Source organism: Rhinoraja longicauda, chromosome 5 (assembly GCF_053455715.1).
Source record: "Rhinoraja longicauda isolate Sanriku21f chromosome 5, sRhiLon1.1, whole genome shotgun sequence".
NCBI classification, from domain to species: domain Eukaryota; kingdom Metazoa; phylum Chordata; class Chondrichthyes; order Rajiformes; family Arhynchobatidae; genus Rhinoraja; species Rhinoraja longicauda.
The window spans coordinates 27,969,132-27,988,947 of NC_135957.1; the positions used below are offsets into that span (position 1 = coordinate 27,969,132).

Consider the following 19,816-nt stretch of genomic DNA (forward strand, 5'->3'; position numbering starts at 1 on the left):
GTGAGTACCGCCCCATAGGAAAGTCTAATGTGATTCACCCCAAGTGAATTCTTGTGGTAGCCATAACCTACCACAAGGTACTGGGCTAGAATCGTACACTAAAGTGTGTCCTAAGCATATAGCCAAAGAACAATTCCACCGGCCCACTAGATCCACATCGACGATCAAGCACCCATTTACATTCGTCCTATTTTATTCTCCCCCCTCACCTTCCTCCAAATATTTCCTCCAAATATGCCCCTCACGTTGATACTAGGTGCTAATTTGCGGTGGCCGATTAATCTTCAAACCAGCAAGTCTTTGGAATTCTCGAGGAAATTGAAGCATCCAGAGAGGAGACCACGTGGTGATAGGGAGAATGCAGAGAATGTGTAAACTCCACAAGGACAGCACCGGAGGTTAGAATGGAACCAGATGGCTGGACATATGTGGCAGCAACTCCTACCAGCTGCCCAGCTACACCAGCACTAAACTCCTCTAGCCAGTTTAACATCATTCATTGATCCAATAACTTTGTATGTTCTTCATTTCTTTCTGGATTTAGACATCTTGCATCTGCTTCCATTTTGGCTGATTTACTGAAAGTTGTCCACTCTAGAATTGCACCACTAGCCCATTTGGCTTGGTTTTCTTTAACAAACTCCTCTGTTTACACTTATCCTCACAACTCCCCTTTAACAGACCAAGAAGACCAATGCCAGAGGCACAGGAAGGCATTAATCAACATTTGGTGCCTCCACTTACTTAAGTGTGTCTTATAGGTATTAGTTTGGGTAATTGATTAGTAAGGGTGTCAGGAGTTGTGGGGAGAAGGCAAGACAATGGGGTTGCGAGGCAAAGATCGATCAGTCATGGTTGAATGGCGGAGTAGACTTGATGGGCTGAATTATGCTCCTATAACTTAGGAACTTATGAACTATAAATGATCCAGAACAAGCTATGTCCACAGAACTCTGGTCGAGATCATCATATCATATCATATACATACAGCCGGAAACAGGCCTTTTCGGCCCTCCAAGTCCGTGCCGCCCAGTGATCCCCGTACATTAACACTATCCTACACCCACTAGGGACAATTTTTACATTTACCCAGCCAATTAACCTACATACCTGTACGTCTTTGGAGTGTGGGAGGAAACCGAAGATCTCGGAGTAAACCCACGCAGGTCACGGGGAGAACGTACAAACTCCTTACAGTGCAGCACCCGTAGTCAGGATCGAACCTGAGTCTCCGGCGCTGCATTCGCTGTAAAGCAGCAACTCTACCGCTGCGCTACCGTGCAGAGATCTTTGATGTAGGTTAATTGGCTGGGTAAATGTAAAAATTGTCCCTAGTGGGTGTAGGATAGTGTTAATGTGCGGGGATCGCTGGGCGGCACGGACTTGGAGGGCCGAAAAGGCCTGTTTCCGGCTGTATATAAATGATATGAAATGAAATGATATAACTGACCAAACCTCACTCCAGCTTTGTCAGCTGTCAGTTTGTCAATGGTTCTTGGATATTCATAGGACATTAAAACGATATAAATAATTTTAATTGACTTTATTATTAAAAAGATAATTATCTGAAAGCAGTTTCACATAATTAAAATGTTAAACATAGTTTTAAGTTTTTAAATTACGTGTTTCCATGTCTTCTCTGTAGCCTATATATACCATTTGAATGAATGAGACTCATGATTCCTCTGGCATGTATAATCTGATTAGAACAGCAGGCAGCGCTGAGCAAAAAAACCACTGTATCTCGGATCACATTGAATTGAATTGTCTGATGGTTATTGACATATAATGCTATTGTTAACTTTTAGTTTAATGGTGATTTTAGTTTGTTACATTGCAACTTTAGACTTTATACATACAGCGCAGAAACAAGCCCTTCCACGCACCGAGTTCACAATCACCAGTTAACATCCCGTACGCTAGCACTATCCTACACACTTGGGACAATTTACAATTTTGCCAGAGCCAATTAACCTGCAAACCAGTACATTTTAGAAGTGTGGGAGAAAACCGGAGCACCCGTATAAAACCCACATGGTCACTGGGAGAATGTACAAATTACATACAGACAGCACCTGTGGTTAGGATAGAACCCGGGTCTCTGGCACTGTAAAGCAGAAACTTTACCGCTGCACCACTTGCCAGAACCAAATCATGATAAAAGTTGATTTTTATTTCAACCACCATAGATTTGATCCACCTGACCATTACGTCAAAAAAGCTTTCCAAAAATAGAATAAAAGTGTCTGATGTGAATCTCGTCTGATGTGAATCTTGTCTGAGTGTACTATGTAGACTGGAGTATGTAGCAAGCCCTCGGACCATTAGGATTGGAATGATTTATATCAAAACAGAGGTCACCTTACTTTGATACTTGCACAGATTCTGTGTTCCTGACACGAAGTTGCATTCAACTGGAATATGATTTAGGCAGAGGCAGTAAAACAGCATTCTGGCAGTAATTTGTCGTTCATTGTTTCTTTCAAAGGCAGCTCTACAGATGCATTGGATTACTGAATTTACTTCCAATTATCTTGTGAAACACTACAGTGAATTAAAATACAAGCACATTCTACAAATTCAGATTAGTTTACTGTCAAAAGTTTTGTTTCTCTTCCCGCAGAGAATGCAATGAAATTCCCTGTTTAAATGAAGCTCAGAGTAAACAGTAAACATTTTAATGATAAATACAATACATGTTATGACAAGTGCAAAGCGGCATAATGGTGCAATACTTTTGGTGCAATCTGAAGTAAGAAAAACATACTAAAGTATAAAAACGGAATAAATGAACGATGTAGATTTAAGAGTAAGAAGACTTGCCCGGACCTGCGGGAAGGCGGTGTGAAAGAGATGAGCGGGTTCAGGAATCTGATAGCTATGGGGATGAAGCTGGTCTTGAGTTTTGAGATCTGAGCTTTGAAGATCCCTATCTTCTTCCAGAAGGTAGAAGAGCAAAAAGGGAACGGCCAAGGTGACAGGCATCCTTGATGGTACTCCCAGCTTTCTTGATACAATCAACTGTGAAAATGGACAGAATGGAAGGAAGGAAGTGCCAAACCTGTGATAGACTGGTCTGTGTTGACAACTCTGCAAATTCATGCGGTCAAGAGTGGAGCATCTGCCACATTAGGCTGAGATGCTTTCCGTCAGAATAGCTGGAGAGGGGGTTGTTTGGTGGGAAGGGATAAGTGAGCCATGGAGTTGCGGAGGGAGGGATCTCAGTATAAGGTGGAATGGGGCGGGGATGGGAAGAGGTGACTAGTGGTGGGATCATTTTGGCAGTGATGGAAATCTGCAACATATTTAGATGCATAGCAGATGTTGAGCAAACGTCAGAAGCGTGAAGGTGAATTGCACTTTGAAATGTTTGGGCAAATTTCCCATAGAAGCTAATTAACCTAGTAATGATTTCTTGTGTGATCTAACATTTGAAAAACGCTTTTTATGCTCAATTTACACATGACTACCAAATGTTATTGGTCCAATTTCCGGGCATCTCTTTGCGGTGCGTGATTCTGAAAAACAGAATGTAAAATAGTCATTGCTTGTATACTAGATAGTGATATTGTCTGCATGATTGACGTATGTGAGTGTGTAGTTCTCTGCCGGGTTGGGTTATAAAATCTGCGGCATTAGAAAGGAATGAAGCTGCCTCTCAGCACCGCAGAAATGCAGCAAACGATTGTTGGCTTCAAGTTAAAAATGTTCACAGCAAAAATAGTGTCCTTATAAATCCATTTGAAAGGCAACTATCTGAGCAAGTGGAGATCTACCAATTGTTTCATAATGCCAGACCGGTTCCATAGAAATGTTGCCAAAATTCAAGGATCAACATAATTATCCTGTGGTTCTCAAATCCCTTCTCTATGTCATCAGACAGGCGTGATATTATTTTACTAGGAAAACAAGGCACTTCAAAAATTGCAGAGCTTGTTTATGAATGCAGAGAAAATTGTGCTTGCTGGGGTATTGTTAGAAGAAAATAATTGTTTTTTACATGTGAATATTTTGGACAAGTTGATCTGAAAAAAACAGGCTTTCACTGTGCGTAGGTGCCTAGATGGCTTCAGGGATTCTTTGGCTTTTCACCCTCCTCTGGCCTTCCACCCTCTCTCAACCTTTTTCATTACTAATGACCAACATGACATCCACCATCTTGTCTTTTCCACTCCATTCATCCACTCTAATCTCACCCTCGTGCAGATTTCCGCTCTCTACGCACCAATCCCAACTTTGTCATCAAGCCTAGTGTGCTGGAGCAGACCAATATCCACCTTGGAGAGGCTTAGCGGCAGCTTCCTCACACCTCTTCATACCTACCACTGCACCATAACCAACCAACGTCAGGCTACTGTCATCTGTAAATCACCAATCTCACCACCTCCACAGTCTCCAACCTAATGGTTCCCCAACCACATACTGCCCGTTTCTATTTCCAACCCAAGATTCACAGACAGGACTGCCCTGGTGGGCCTATTATATCTTCCCCTACTGGACTTACCTCCTCATACTTCACCTTGAGGGGTCTTGACCCGAAACATTAACTTTCCATTTCCCTCCACAGATACGACCTGACCCACTAATCCAACATTTTTCCTGTTTATGCTTCAGATTCCAGCTTCTGCAGTCCCTTGTGCCACCTTCTATGCAATGCTAATCACCTGTGTCGCCACTTTCAGAGACTTGCATCCTAGGATACTTCTGCATATCAACACATCTAACGTTCCTGCCGTTCACTATATATTTTCAACCAGATTTGGATTTCTATATAATTACATATTGTCTATATTTTTTAAATTAGAAGTTCATTTGTACATACTTAATTATTTTGCTTTCAATGTGTTTTTGAAACTTATTGCAAAATAAATGAATGACAGTACAATTTTCAATAGCGTTTGAATGTGCTTGAACCCATGTGAATGTCAGAAACATTCATTAGTGCTCTGATTCTGACAGCATTAACAATTAGCTGCACCTATGACAGTAGGTTAACTGGTTGTCAAAGCATTCTATAGCCTTTGCCTCGTTCAAGCCCCACCACACATTTATCATTGACATCAAAAGAGTCAAGTACACCATAGGACCTCAAATACCATGTTTTAAAGACTAACGTGCTGCTTGAAGATCCATGTGGGGTAAATATGACCTCGACCCAAAATGTCACCCATTCCTTCTATCTGGAGATGCTGCCTGTCTCGCTGAGTTACTCCAGCATTTTGTGTCTATCTTCGGTGTAAACTAGCATCTGCAGTTCCTTCGTACACATCAACCTTTGACTACTCGCTGCTTCTAAGAATTCTGAACCATTGAAGGAAACCATGCGTGAACCTTGTAAACTTAGTCCAGTTCAGAGGTAGATGCTTTAATTATATTTTTGGGTTTCTTTCTCTGAAAAGTAGATAAGGAGCAAATTTAGTCAAATTCCCATAAAAATTAAGAAAAAGCTCAAATTTCTTGGAGACTAACTGGTTTCATTGAATTCAAGGGCATTTTGACCATGGAAATGAATGACAGATTCTTCCCCTTCAATGAGGCAAGAATCTCCTATTTTAGTCCTCTAACATCAGTTATTACTGAGTGTCCAACTGACAACATGTATCAACCTGAAGAAGGGTCTCGATCCGAAACGTCACCCATTCCTTCTCTCCAGAGATGCTGCCTGTCCCGCTGAGTTACTCCAGCATTTTGTGTCTATCTTCGCTTTAAACCAACCTCTGCAGTTCCTTCTTACACAACGTTCTGTTTGTTCAGTTCAGCTTGATTACCTAGACCACTGATATTTATTAGCTGAATAGATTCCTATGGTGTGCACTGACTTTAATTTACACTTTTCCAGAATGTGCTACCTCTCTCAATGCACTATTCAAATGATTTACTACCTACTTCTTTGTTTCCAGCTGGTTTTGTTTCTTTTCATTCCTTTTCTAATTCAGGAAACGTTGAGAATGAAACTCTGCGGGATATTTTCACACAGCGAACAACAGTATCATCCTTAATTAAGGATTTTTATAAATTCACATTTTTGTACAGAATCTGCACAACACATTAGCACATTGTTTTGGGTTATTTGTGATTTGTCACGTCCTTCAATTTAACTGTGATTTTGTTTTACATATATTAACTTTTATAGTATCTTGCTCTCCACCATAAATTAGAGCACTGGCATGTACATGCACGAAGTACTTTCTCTTCTGTGTCTGCAGTCAGTTTGACTAAATTCCTTTGGTTGTAAGCTGGCTAAACGTAATGCTGATTTGTGGGTTGAATTAAAGCAGAATATAAAAGAGAGCTGGAAGCAAAACACAAAGGGCTTGATAAACTCAGTGGGTCAGGCAGCAACTGTGGAGAGAATGAACAGGTGATGTTTTGAGTCAAGGCCTTTCTTTAGACTGATCCCCTGTCTGAAGAAGGGTCCCAGCCAGCCTGAAATGCCGTTGAGTCTGAAGAAAGGTCTCAAACCGAAATGTTGTCTGTCTGTTCGCTCCACAGATGCTGCCTGGCCCGTTGACGTCCACCATCACATTGGGTTTTACTCAAGATTCCAGAATATGCTGTCTCTTGAGTCTCCATAAAAAGTGCTATTTTGCATTGAAACATGCAGTTGGAGTTTATTTCTTACACTCTTATGACTCATTGAATCACAGCAACACATAATATCGAAGGAGACCATTCAGTCCATGTCCATAAGTTCATAAGTGATAGACAATAAACAATAGGTGCAGGAGGAGGCCATTCGGCCCTTCGAGCCAGCACCGCCATTCAATGTGATCACGGCTGATCATTCTCAATCAGTACCCCGTTCCTGCCTTCTCCCCATACCCCCTGACTCCGCTAACCTTAAGAGCTCTATCCAGCTCTCTCTTGAATGCATTCAGAGAATTGGTCTCCACTGCCTTCTGAGGCAGAGAATTCCACAGATTCACAACTCTCTGACTGAAAAAGTTTTTCCTCATCTCAGTTCTAAATGGCCTACCCCTTATTCTTAAACTATGGCCCCTTGTTCTGGAATCCCCCGACATTGGGAACATGTTTCCTGCCTCTAACATGTCCAACCCCTTACAGGAGCTGATAGGAGCAGAATTAGACCATTCGGCCCATCAAGTCTACTCCGCCATTCAATCAAGGCTGATCTGTCTCTCCCTCTTAACCCCATTCTTCTGCCTTTTCCCCATAACCCCTGACACCCATTCTAATCAAGAATCTATCTATCGCTGCCTTAAAAATATCCATGACTTGGCCTCCACAGCCTTCTGTGGCAATAAATTCCACAGATTCACCACCACCCTAAAGAAATTTCTTCTCATCTCCTTCCTAAAGGAACGTCCTTTAATTCTGAGGCTATGACCCCTGGATGAAGGGGTTACGACCTGAAACGTCACCTATCCATGTTCTCCAGAGATGCTACCTGACCCGCTGAGTTACTCCAGCACTTGGTGTTCTTTCACTAAAAGTATAGGCTGTTCACAGGTTACATAAGGGTTCCATTCCTGAACTATCTATACACTGATTTTTCCATCAGTCATAATGAACAATGAGGTGCAGTTACAACGTTACAATATCATTTGTTCCATATGCAGTGGTTAATTTTGTTAGCATTAAAGTATCAGTGGACGTTACGTTATTCCATAAATTGTGTTATAGGTGTCGGAGAAGAGATATTTGCCTTAACTGTTTCCAAAGCGAATCGTTTAAATGGCGTCCTGAAGATGCAAATACTATGCATCTGTTTGATAACTGCAGGGAGGTTATATGTAAACAGCAACATGACGGGTTGTCCTTTGTCCAAACTGATGAGCCTGTGCTATAACGCCTGAAGATGTTTCCATTTCTGCAACTAAATTTCATATCTTGGAAAATACTTTAAAATTTGATGGTAGAACTAACGTAAAGATGGATTTTTGTTAGTCAGTCCTTCTGTAATCGAGGGAGCCATTGTACTCCATCAGCCACAAAGAGCTTAAAGAGGATCTGAGGTCATGAAATATATCCTATATCTTTTTTTTTCTCACTTCTCTATTCCTTTGACAATTATCTAAATTCAGTAACATGAATTGCATTGGTTTTAAACAGTTCTGAAAATCACATTACAGTAATTGTCTTCACTTCTCACAAACAGTTTTACTGAAATAACAGCAGTAAAAAAAGGCCAGCGTCATTAGTCTTCAGGATCCATCAATATCCATTGAGAATCAAGCTCATGTCAGGTGCCATATTTCTTGTTCCATTAACAAGATACATTTCAGTCTTAAACACCAAACTGATTTCTTTAAAGTATAAATACATTGTCATCTAACTCAACCACTACTGCCAACAGAAGGTTAACTGATCATTCATCTGGATTGTGGAAGTTTAGTTTTGTGGGAGTTTAGTTTAGAGATACAGCGTGGAAACAGGTCCTTCGGCCCACCGAGTCCATGCCGACCAGCGATCCCCACAAACTAACACTATCCTACACACACTAGGGACAATTTACACATACACCAAGCCAATTAACCTATATACCAGTACGTCTTTGGAGTGTGGGAGAAAACTGAAGATATCGGAGAAAACCCACGCGGTCACGGGGAGAACGTACAAACTCCATACAGACAGCACCCATAGTCAGTATCGAACCCGGGTCTCCGGCGCTGCAAGCCCTGTAAGGCAGCAACTCTACTGCTGCACCACCATAACTGATGCAGAATGATTGAGGTCTGTTCTCATGCTACCCTTACCTCTAAATATATAGCATCAGGTGAAGTGCTTTAAGGCATACTTTGTAAAGGAATGCAGTATTTGTTATGAGTTTAATCTACACTAGGTAGATTGGACAGCATCAGTCTTTCTCCCCATCCCAGGCTGTATATATATCTAAATTGGTTGGTGATTACAAGGCAGGCCTTGACTTTCAACAGTTGCTTTGGCATCAGTTACAAAATATAGATTGGTTTTCAGCTTTACTTTTATTAATTCCACATTTTACAACTCCGGTTTAAATGTGGCTGGTAACCTTTAATTTCTAATATGGTCAACATTTCATCTAACTCCGACACAACCTATGCATAATGATTGTGCTCAATAAATTATTTTAAGGACCACATATATCAAATAAGATTATGTCCATGATACGTTTGCTTTTCCCGAGTTGAGTTATTACCATGGATAATATCCAATTTGTATCAACAGTAATCACCATGTATGTAAATAACGAAAAGTGCAAGAAAAATGGAAATCTTTGGAAACTGCATTTCATACCTCTGAAATAATAGTTTGATTGATTTACTGCATGGATTCGTGAATAAACAACTCCATGATTTTTGATTTGTTTTGTTTATATTTCCTCCCTCTTGAAAATCAAATAAGTTTGCATTTTATTTCAAAGTTTATTCAATTTGCTAACTCTTGCAGGGCAAAATATAACATATTGTGCATTTTTATAATAGTAGAAAATGCTAAACAAAACCTGCTTCTATTTCTGGCATTGTATGGGGGAAATGGGTAAAAAAATATTTTGCATGAAAATTATTTTATTAGAGTTAGCAGTAATGGTACTTATAGCTTCCAAGCAACAGTCAATTTACTCACTTCCAAGTAGGGCACGGTGGTGTAACAGTAGAGTTACTGCCTTACAGCGCCAGACACCCGGGTTCGATCCTGAGTACGGGTGCTTGTCTGTACGGAGTTTGGACTTTCTCCCCGTGACCTGCATAGGTATTCTCCAAGCTCTTCGATTTCCTCCCACACTCCAAAGACGTACAGGTTTGTAGGTTAATTGGCTTGGTATAAATGTAAAATTGTCCCTAGTGTGTGCATGGTGGTGTTAATGTGCAGGGATCACTGGTCGGTGCGGGCACGGTTTGCCGAAGGGCCTGTTTCTGCGCTGTATCTCTATACTAAACTAAACTAAAGTAAGTCTGTGAACAAAATGTCCTATTTTGGAGTCTTTGAATAGCCCCTAAATTTGTGAATTACATAATAAGGTGAAAGCAAGCAGGCAATCAATTACACATTTCTTCTGATCTTTACGTCCATCAAAATTTGTTGCCAGCAGGGAGAAATAAACAAGGGAATTGCAAACTCACATGACATGCATCTTACACTATTTGACAAAGCCATTCTGGTCGGAGGTCCTAACAAATGGCAAAACATTTTACCCTCACTTCAAATCACCTTGTTTCACAAAGTGGCCAGTTCGTTGGATGCTTTCAAGAAAGAGCTGGATAGAGCTCTTAAGGATAGCGGAGTGAGGGGGTATGGGGAGAAGGCAGGAACAGGGTACTGATTGAGAGTGATCAGCCATGATCGCATTGAATGGCGGTGCTGGCTTGAAGGGCTGAATGGCCTACTCCTGCACCTATTGTCTATTGTCCATTGTCTATTGTCTATAACACTCGGCCTAGCCCGTCCTTTGTTAAAAAGGTTCATATCTGCATTTGTGCTTTCAGTCACACATTCTCACACATTTTTCTTTTCTCCTTTGGTATATAGCTGACCAGACTGGAATGCTGTTTGTCGGAGATGCTGTGCTGCAAGTTAGTGAGATTTTTATACTGGTTTTGCATTTTGTGTATTTAAGAGATGCTGTTGGTAAATCATTGGAGGAACTTATCTGTGGCATGTGTAGATATGACACGTTTTGTTTAATTTTGCAGGTTAATGGCATTAATGTTGAAAATTCTACACATGAGGAAGTGGTGAGTGTTAATTAGTTTGATACATGTTTGTAAGATTTAGGAAGAAATTATAACTGTGTTTGTAGTAAAATTTCAGCCAGTGAATATGGTTTAGTGACATATTGTTGAAGCAAGGTTTTATGTCACTGCAAAAAGAGCAAACATGATTTATAATCAAATTCTTTGGTGATGTTCCAAAATTAGGGCTGTCTTGCTATGTCATACATCTTATTGCACTTGTTTTATGGATTGCAACACTGCCACCAAAATGGGACAAGATAGGACATCACTAATCTTACAAAGTGCCAGTGCTGGAAATGTGAGAAACAAGGAGAAAGGATGATGGCTAAATCCTAAGTCAGTTTAAGATGGAATAAATCAAATAAATATAAGTGGAACAAGGATTCATGGTTGAGAAAATAATGGTGTCACTTCATAGCAAACATTGTTCTGTGCAATTAGGACATTGTAAGAAGAGAAATTAGAGCATGCCTTTCAGTCCCTGGGGCAGTATCTCAATTCTATTCACTCATCTTTGTCACTTATCCCTTGAAACTAAAAAAAAAGATCCGATTTTGTCTTGGACATTTAAATTTGTGCGTCATCCACAACCTTTGGAGAGAAACAAATTCAAGTGTTACAATATTCTTTTGTACAAAAAAAGTACTTTTGTATTCCTTTCCTAAGTGGCCCCTTCTGTTTGCATTCCTTTTCGCAAGGAAATTATTTCTTTATATATCCCTCGTCAAATCCTCCTAATATTTGAAGGATCTTAATAAAATAATCTCACCTATCCCTCAGTTACATATCAGCCTTGCCACCTTTGCTTTTCATTTATACAAAACCACTCATATCTGCAGCACTTTAGAGCTAATTAATCACTTTTGAAAAGCATTACCAATTATGTTAAAAAGTAAAAAGGAGTTGTGTGGTACACAACCATCAAAAGGACTTACACTGGCTCCAACATAAATTACTCCTTGGCATGTTTATACTGGTGCAACGTCAATGTCAACCATGAGATAGAAGGTAAATTATGAAACCATATTTTTTTTTAATCATATCTAAACTTAGAGGAAGGATTTAGTATGTCTGCCTGGAATTTACTTAGCATGTCCATTTGGAAGGTTAGGCCAAAATGAATGGCTGTTTTATATTAAATTGTGAAATGGTACATGTGGAGTTTGTATATTCTCCCTGTCACCATTCCAATTTCCTCCCGCTTGCATCAAGTTTCTCCCACATCCTAAGGTGTAGATTAATTGTCTCTGTCATTTGCCTGTGTACTGGTGAGTGGCAAAATCTGGGGAATGCGGGGATAATAAAATGGGATCAGTGTCAATAGGTATTGATGGTTTGCAGGGACATTGGCCGAAGGGCCTATTTCTATGCTGTATGTCTCTTTGATTCTGTCAAATAAAAAAAACACGCAACCATCACAAAGTGATAGAGTAACTCAGCAGGTCAGGCAGCATCTCTGGAGGATATGGATAAGTGACTTGTTGGTTTGGATCCTGTCTTCAGACATTGCAGTAGGGGAGAAAGCCAGAAAAGAGGTGGGGTGATATAAAGCCAGGCAAGTAAAAGGTTACAGATAAATTGGAGACAAAAGGAGAGAAGATAAGTGAAATGTGAAGGGGAGTTGGGGTGGGAGGGGGTTGGGGTGAGCTGTTAGCTAAGATCAGAGAATGGCATCTCCATACCATTGGCTGGTTAGCTACTTAAATGGAATATGAGGTACTCTTCCTCCAGTTTGCATGTGGCCTCACTCTGGTAAAGGAGGAGGCCCAGGACAGAGAGGCCGATATAAGGATAGTTAAAATGATTAACAGCTGGGAGATGCAGCAGGCCAAGACAGACCAAGCGCAAGTGTGCATCATAATGGTTGCTCAGTCTACATTTAGTCTCACCAATGTAAAGGGGGTTACATTGGAAGCACCAAATGCAGTAGATGAGCTAGAGGAGGTGCACGTGAACCTCTGAGTTGAATTACTTCAGCACTTTGTGTTTTTTTTGTTGTAAACCAGCATCTGCATTTCTTCGCATCTCTATTATTCTGTATGTTGGTAGATTAATTGACTACTAGAAATTACTCTCTCATGTGGTTAAATGGCAAAAGAATCAAAGGGGAGTCAATGGACATGAGAGAGAGATTACATTGCTTGGGTTCCAAGAATAAATAGAGAGGGGAAAGGACTGATGGAATTGTGCTGCTGGTAGTTGCAAGGCTTCCCGCAGGTTGGAATAAATAGGTGGTGTTGAAATCTCATGCCAATCCCAAAAGTACACCACAAAATATAAATAGAAATCGACATTAAAGAAGCAGAAGTCAAAATAAGTAATTGAGACCAGTGGAATGGAGGGGGGTTCCTGTGTGAAGAAGGAGAATCAGAACCTGAAGGCAACAATCCTTAACATCAGTTACTGCATGTTTTTTAAAAATCAAACTGTGTGCAAGCTGTTCTGATTTTAATGCATTTCGTACCAATGTTATGAAAATGCATTCAAAGAAATAAGCTACCGAACAAATCATGGTGTTGATAAATAAGAAAGATAGGCAAATTGATTCACCTATGAAATATGAATTTGCTTCCTTTCTGTTGACTTTATTTTTAAATCTATTTTAAATTAATGTAGTTGTGGGAAATTTACAGGCATGAAGAAGAGGGTTAGGTGCTGGGAGGTCATTTCTTAAAATTGGCATTATGTGCCTTATTTAGATATGTAAATAGCCCATCATAGGTGACCACTGGACCTCCCAAAAACTGGCGATTCAATGGGACAGATTGTCCACTTTAGACAATCGACTTTAGAGATACAACTTGGAAACAGGCCCCCTGGCCCTCCGAGTCCACACCGACCAATGATCACCCCATACACTAGCATTGTCTTACACTCTAGGGACAATTTATAATTTACAGATGCCAATTAACCTACAAGCCTGTACGTCTTTGGATTGTGGGAGGAAACCGGAGTACCCGGAGAAAACCCACGCTGCTGACATCACCAAATAGCTGCATCTTCAGTTGTCTTGGTTTTCCCATTCTGGTCCCAGGTGCAGTTTAGTTTAAAGATACAGCGTGGAAACAGGCCCTTTGGCCCACCGAGTCCGCACGAACCAGCAATCCCCACACATTAGCACTATCCTACACACACCGGGGATAATTTACAATTTGTACCAAGCCAATTAACCTACAAACTGTACATCTTTGGAGTGTGGGAGGAAACTGGATATTGGAGAAAATTCACGCGGTCATAGGGAGAACATACAAACTCCATACAGACAGCACCTGTAGTTGGGATCGAAACCGAGTCTTTGGTTCTGTATGCATTGTAAGGCACTAACTCTACCGCTGTGCCACCGTGCTGCAGTTTTCTGCTGGGAGAGAGCTCATGAGTGCTCATGTGCAGCCCAATGCATTCAGGGCCTTCCCAGCACAAGTGGCTTACTGGGTGGAGGGAAGAACACAGTACTGGAGTAAGGTCATAAGTGGTAGGAGTAGAATTAGGCCATTCGGCCCATCAAGTCTACTCCGCCATTCAATCATGGCTGATCTATCTCTCCCTCCAAACCCCATTTTCATGCCTTCTCCCCATAACCTCTGGCACCTGTACTAATCAAGTACTGGAGTAACTCAGCAGGGCAGGCAGTATCTCTGGAGAACAGGGACAAGCAGTGCTTTGGAATTGGACTGATTGTAGTAGGGGAGAGAAAGCTAGAAAATAGGTGGGGGCAAAACAAAGCCTGGCTGTTAAGAATAGGATACTGGGGGTGTTGAGATGAACTCAAAGCAGGCGAGGGATGAAAAGTCAAAAGGATGTCAAAAAGGGACTAAATTAGACAAAAAGGAGACGAGCAGACTAAAGGATATTAATATGGAGAGAAGCAGAGAAAAGACGAGTGAATTGTCAAATCTGGGGGAGTGTTATAGGTGAAATGGGATGGCCGTGAATGGAGATGGGATTGTGGAAAATTGGGTGCCCACTAGGGTCAAGTAAGTATGGAGGGGAGAAGAAGAAGCAAAAATATACAGTGAGCTGTTACCTAAAATTGGAGAATTCAATCTTCATACTGTCAGGTTGTGAGTTATGAAAGCGGAATTTGAAGATAGACATGAAATGCTGGAATAACTCAACGGGTCAGGCAGCATCTCTGGAGAAAAAGAACAGGCGACGTTTCGGGTGGGAACCCTTCTTCAGACTGAAAGTTTCAGCGGAATTTGAAATACTGTTCTTCCAGTTTGTGGCCTCGCTGAGGCGGATGGCTTTGACAGCTGGTGAAGTCCCGCTCCCAACCTCAGAAGCTGTCAATGCGCTTGTCATAAAGAAAGTTTGCCCTGCTCTCTAAATTTGCCAACATTCACCTATGATCTGCTGAAAATATTTTTCAAAAATTGCTTTCAAAAATCTTCTAACATAAAAAATGTAAAAATAAAAGACTAAACTATAATAAAATACATGAATTTAAAACAATTAAATCATATAAACAATCTTAATGCACACAAAACCTTATTCACCCCCATCGCATTTCATTGAGCGAGCTTTACCAGCAACAGAATTAAGAATGTTTTGTTATATGCACTGAGCAATGAAATTCTTACATGCTGCAGTTTCACAGGCACGTAAACAGGCTAATCTGGCATTGGTTCATGGGGTGAACTCTGGGAATTCGCAGCATGGCTGGTAATCCTGTAGAAGGCAGTGCTGCCATGAAGTGGTCACTCAGGTTACTGTAACCACACTGGAGGAAGCAGCCTGACCCAGGACATGGGTAATTGGTAATCTCAAGCAGCAAAGATCTGCCCCATTGGGCTGGGTCATTTCTCAGGACTCCCAGGTGGCCAACTAGGATGAGCATTAAGAACTTTACATCTCTCAATGAGGAACACCAATTTTAAGGTACCAATATTGAGTTTCCACCCCTCCATCCCCTGCAGTCAGGAATAGCTCAGTGGAAGCTTCCACTACATTTGGACATGCTTAAGATGGAACGGGCAATGAAGGCCAGTATGGGAGAGAAATGGCGTGTGGTAAAATATTTGCTATATTGTTGTTCTAATGACTATATCTTGCAGTTTCTCAGGAGTAAAGTTGTTGTTCTGCATCACATTGGCAGGTGCATCTACTACGAAATGCAGGAGATGAAGTTACTATCACCGTTCAGTACCTCAGGGAAGCCCCATCCTTCCTTAAACTTCCATTAGGTAAGCAACAAGAATGATATGGTTCAATGCTGCTTTATTGTCACATGCACACCCAGTGAAATTCTTTTTTGCATAGCTCGCAAATGCACAAGTCGCCATATTGTGACGCCATTTATAAAACGTTCAAAGTCCGGTCCATGCGTTCCATGTACTGGAGCAGCTCTGGATACAGATAACCCTCTCCTCGCCTGACCACCTTTGTGGCCCGGGGATGACTGCTGCAGCTGACATTGCAGGTGCTGGAGGCATTACCTCGGTCCTTCTCCTGCTGGCCCACTCCTCATGTCTGATCGTCGTCAGCAGTTCCCTCCTCGTCGGCCCTCGGCAGCGTCCGTTGTGGCGGCGAGTCAAGCCAGAATGATGTAGATAAGTGTTTGGTTCTTTCCAACTATGTCAGTGGAAGGGGTGTGGGAGGTTGTCGACAAAAGTTACCTTTGATTGCTTGTAAAGTGCTGAACCAAATAGCTAAACCTGGTGGAGCCGCTGCCTCACAGGGCCAGTGACGCGGGCTTGATCCTGTCTGTGTGGAGTTTGCACGTTCTCCCTGGGACCGCGTGGGTTTCGTCAGGGTGCTTCGGTTTCCTCACACATCCCAAAGGTTTGTTGGTTAATTGGCCTCTTTAAATTGCCAAGAGAGAGCTGGATACAGCTCTTAAGGATAGCGGAGTCAGGGGGTATTGGGAGAAGGCATGAACGGGGTACTTATTGAGAATGATCAGCCATGATCACATTGAATTGCGGTACTGGCTCGAAGGGCCGAATGGCCTCCTCCTGCACCTATTGTCTATTGTCTATTGCCCTTAATGTGTAGGAATGGAACTTCCGTTGAACGGGTGATAGAGGGTCACCATGGACTCAGTGGGCCTGAGGGCTTGTTTCCATGCTGTATCTCAAAAGTCGAATAATAAAATTACATAATCAATATTAAAACAACATGAAGCAGTTAATACATGAAGTTTGATCCTACTAGGATAATTTAATAAATCATTACACCTCACAATATTTCGAAGGAATTCAAAATGTGAAATTTAGAACAATTTATATGAGTTTGTGTTAATCAGTGTTAACTGGGAGTAAGTCAGAAATTGGCAATCAAATTATCTTATGGAACACAAGATTACAAGACCCACAGAAGCAGGAGTAGACCCGTTGGTCCCTTATGCCTTCCCTGCCATTCAGTTGCGGTGAAACAACAATTAAGTTTGATCTGCCCCAGAGTTCAGTCCTCTCAGTGCTGGTTTTCCATCACCCTCATTTCCCTGATCTTTCAAAGATGCATCAACCTCCTCTTTCAATCCCTCTTATGATCCAGCCTCCATAACTTGCTAATGCAAAGAATTCCAGAGGTCACCACCCTCTGCAAGAAAACATTCTTATGCCCCTCTGTTTTAAGTGATCCCCACATATCTTCTGGCTATATTCCCTCATTTGAATCTCTCTCACAAGTGGGAAAACCTCAATATCCACCCTTCATTCCATCCTTTGGACCAGGCATACTTCAATAAGGTAACTCCTCATTCCTCTACACCCCCACCAAATGCAGATGGAAGTTTAGTTAAGTTTAGAGACATCGGGGAAACAGGCCCTTCGGCTCACCGAGTCCACGCCGAGCAGCGACACACTAGCACTCTCCAGCACACTCGGGCCAATTTACAATCTTTACTGAAGTCAATTAACCTACAAACCTGGACGTCTTTGGAGTGTGGAAGTGAACCGGAACACCCGGAGAAAACCCTTGCAGTCACGGAGGGAACCTACAAATTCCCTACAGACAGCACCCATAGTCAGGATCAAACCCAGGTCTCTAGGTATTTATAAGAGAAAAACTCTCTCAGCCCAGAAGTTAACACATTTAATCTCCTCTGGACTGCTTCATTGCCAGTATATCCTTTCATAAATAAGGGGACCAAAACTGTAGTCAGTCTTCCGGGTGTATCCTCAGCGGCAATGTAACAATACTCCTCCATTTCTAATCTCCAAACCCCTTGCAATAAAGGTAATTTTTAAAAAATTGTCTCAAATTATTCAACATTTCTTGTATTAACCATCAGTGATAATTATTTTCAATAATTTAACATGTTTCTGGAAAAGTAAAAGACCTCCATGCACTAAATTGCAATCCCATCAGCACTGCAATAAACTTTTAATGATAATCCCTAGAGCAAAAGATCAGGGGCCATGCAGTTAACAATATTAAAGGATTAGGTTTAGGTTTATTATTGTCACGTGTGCCAGCATATAGTGAAAAGCTTTGTTTTGCATGCTAATGAAATATATAAGATTTTTTTATATAAATATAATCAATGTTTCAGAAGGATGCTGGTTTCTACCGAAGATAGACACAAAATGCTGGAGTAATTCAACGGGTCATGCATCATCTCGTGAGAAAAATAATAGGTGATGTTTCGGGTCGGAACCCTTCTTCAGAACATAATCTAATCAGACTCAAATACAATTTATAAGTAAAGCACAGGGGAAGATACAGAGTGCAGAATATAGTTGAATAAAGCTAAAAAGGTCAGAGACACTCAGCTTGATGTCTTAACAGAATGTAGATTCTGGAAAAGAATGCTGAGAAAGGATTTCCAGGATATGGAAACATAGTGAAGGAAAAACCAAGTGTGCAGTAATCTAGCTTTTTAACACTGCTGGTGAGGAACGCAGCACAGGGAAAATAAGCACGTGAAGCTGAGAAGAATGTTGATATTCTGGCAATGTGAAACCATGCAATATTAATCAGAGAAGCAGAGAAAACTTGTCAGGCTTTAACTGCAGAATAGTTGAAGGGGTTAGATGTGTTGAAAGTTTGTGACTTTAGCAGAGCCCTCTGAGAGCCTACTGCATGGTGTCCTGGAGTAATTTTATGATTGAAATGCTCTGCACAAAGCAAAGTTCAGAGAAAGACCAATCAACAGTATGCTGCACATGATCACCACATTTCATGCATTGCCACTAATTTCATTGGATGCAAATTAATGGGAAGAGGTTATATTGTTCAAAACAAGGCTTAACCGACTTCTTTTGAGGTGAGAGAGGCAAAGTTTAAAGGAGATGTATGGGGCAAGTTGTTTGAACAGATGCCCGGAACCCACTGCCAGGGATGGTGGTGGTAGCAGATGCGATAATGACATTTAAAAAGCTTTTAGATAGACACATGGATATGCAAAAACCTCTTTCACCTGTATCTACCTATATCCACTTATCACCTCTCTTTCAGCTTTCTCTCCCCCCCCCCCCTAATATAATCTGTCTGAAGAAGGGTCCCAACACGAAACATCCCTTATCCATGTTCTCCAGATGCTGCCTGATTTGCTGAATTACTCCAGCACTTTGTGTCTTTTTTTGTAAACCAACATCTGCATTTTCTTGTGCCAACAGGTTATGTCGGATATTTTTCTAACTATTTGTTAACAGTTGCAATGATCCTTTTGAATTTGTGCTTGTGTTTTAAAAATCCGTTTCACGAACAAACACTGCAAATTGTTCAGATCTCCTGTAGAGCTGTTCAGTTACTGTATTGATGATTGTCCTGTCTCTTGACAACTCCTTCAACATGAAAACGATTGCATTGCTTCCTTTATTTTCTAGGCTCACCGGGCCCGTCCAGTGACCACAGCAGTGGGACATCCTCTCCTCTATTTGACAGTGGTTTACATTTAAATGGAACCTCTACAAATACAGTAAGCTCTTCTCGGTTACCTTTTTACCAATAATACTTGCCAATGCTCACTGCTGATTTGTATTATCATTAGATTTGTTTTGATTTGAATGATAATGCTTCGTGATTGTCGAGCAAAAGCTCTAAGATAGCCACACCTAAATCTCTTTGCAACGGTGGTACTATCTGCACTCAGTTGAAAGATCCCATATATCACATGCCTTCTATGAATCTATGATAGTGCTTAAGCCAAACGAATAGCTCAGAGTGCACAAAACTGTCTCATATTCTCTGGAAGT

General features: G+C 41.2%; 1 protein-coding gene across 1 annotated transcript in view; it reads left to right on the forward strand.

Moving 5' to 3' along the window:
- The window catches only part of sntg2 (syntrophin, gamma 2), a 307,771-nt gene that overhangs the window by 188,634 nt on the left and 99,321 nt on the right, over positions 1–19,816 (forward strand). Inside the window, exons 5-8 of the mRNA XM_078400085.1 lie at positions 10,471–10,514; positions 10,635–10,676; positions 15,772–15,859; positions 19,448–19,539. Coding sequence (XP_078256211.1) covers positions 10,471–10,514; positions 10,635–10,676; positions 15,772–15,859; positions 19,448–19,539 — 266 coding nt within the window. The remainder of the gene's footprint in view (positions 1–10,470; positions 10,515–10,634; positions 10,677–15,771; positions 15,860–19,447; positions 19,540–19,816) is intronic.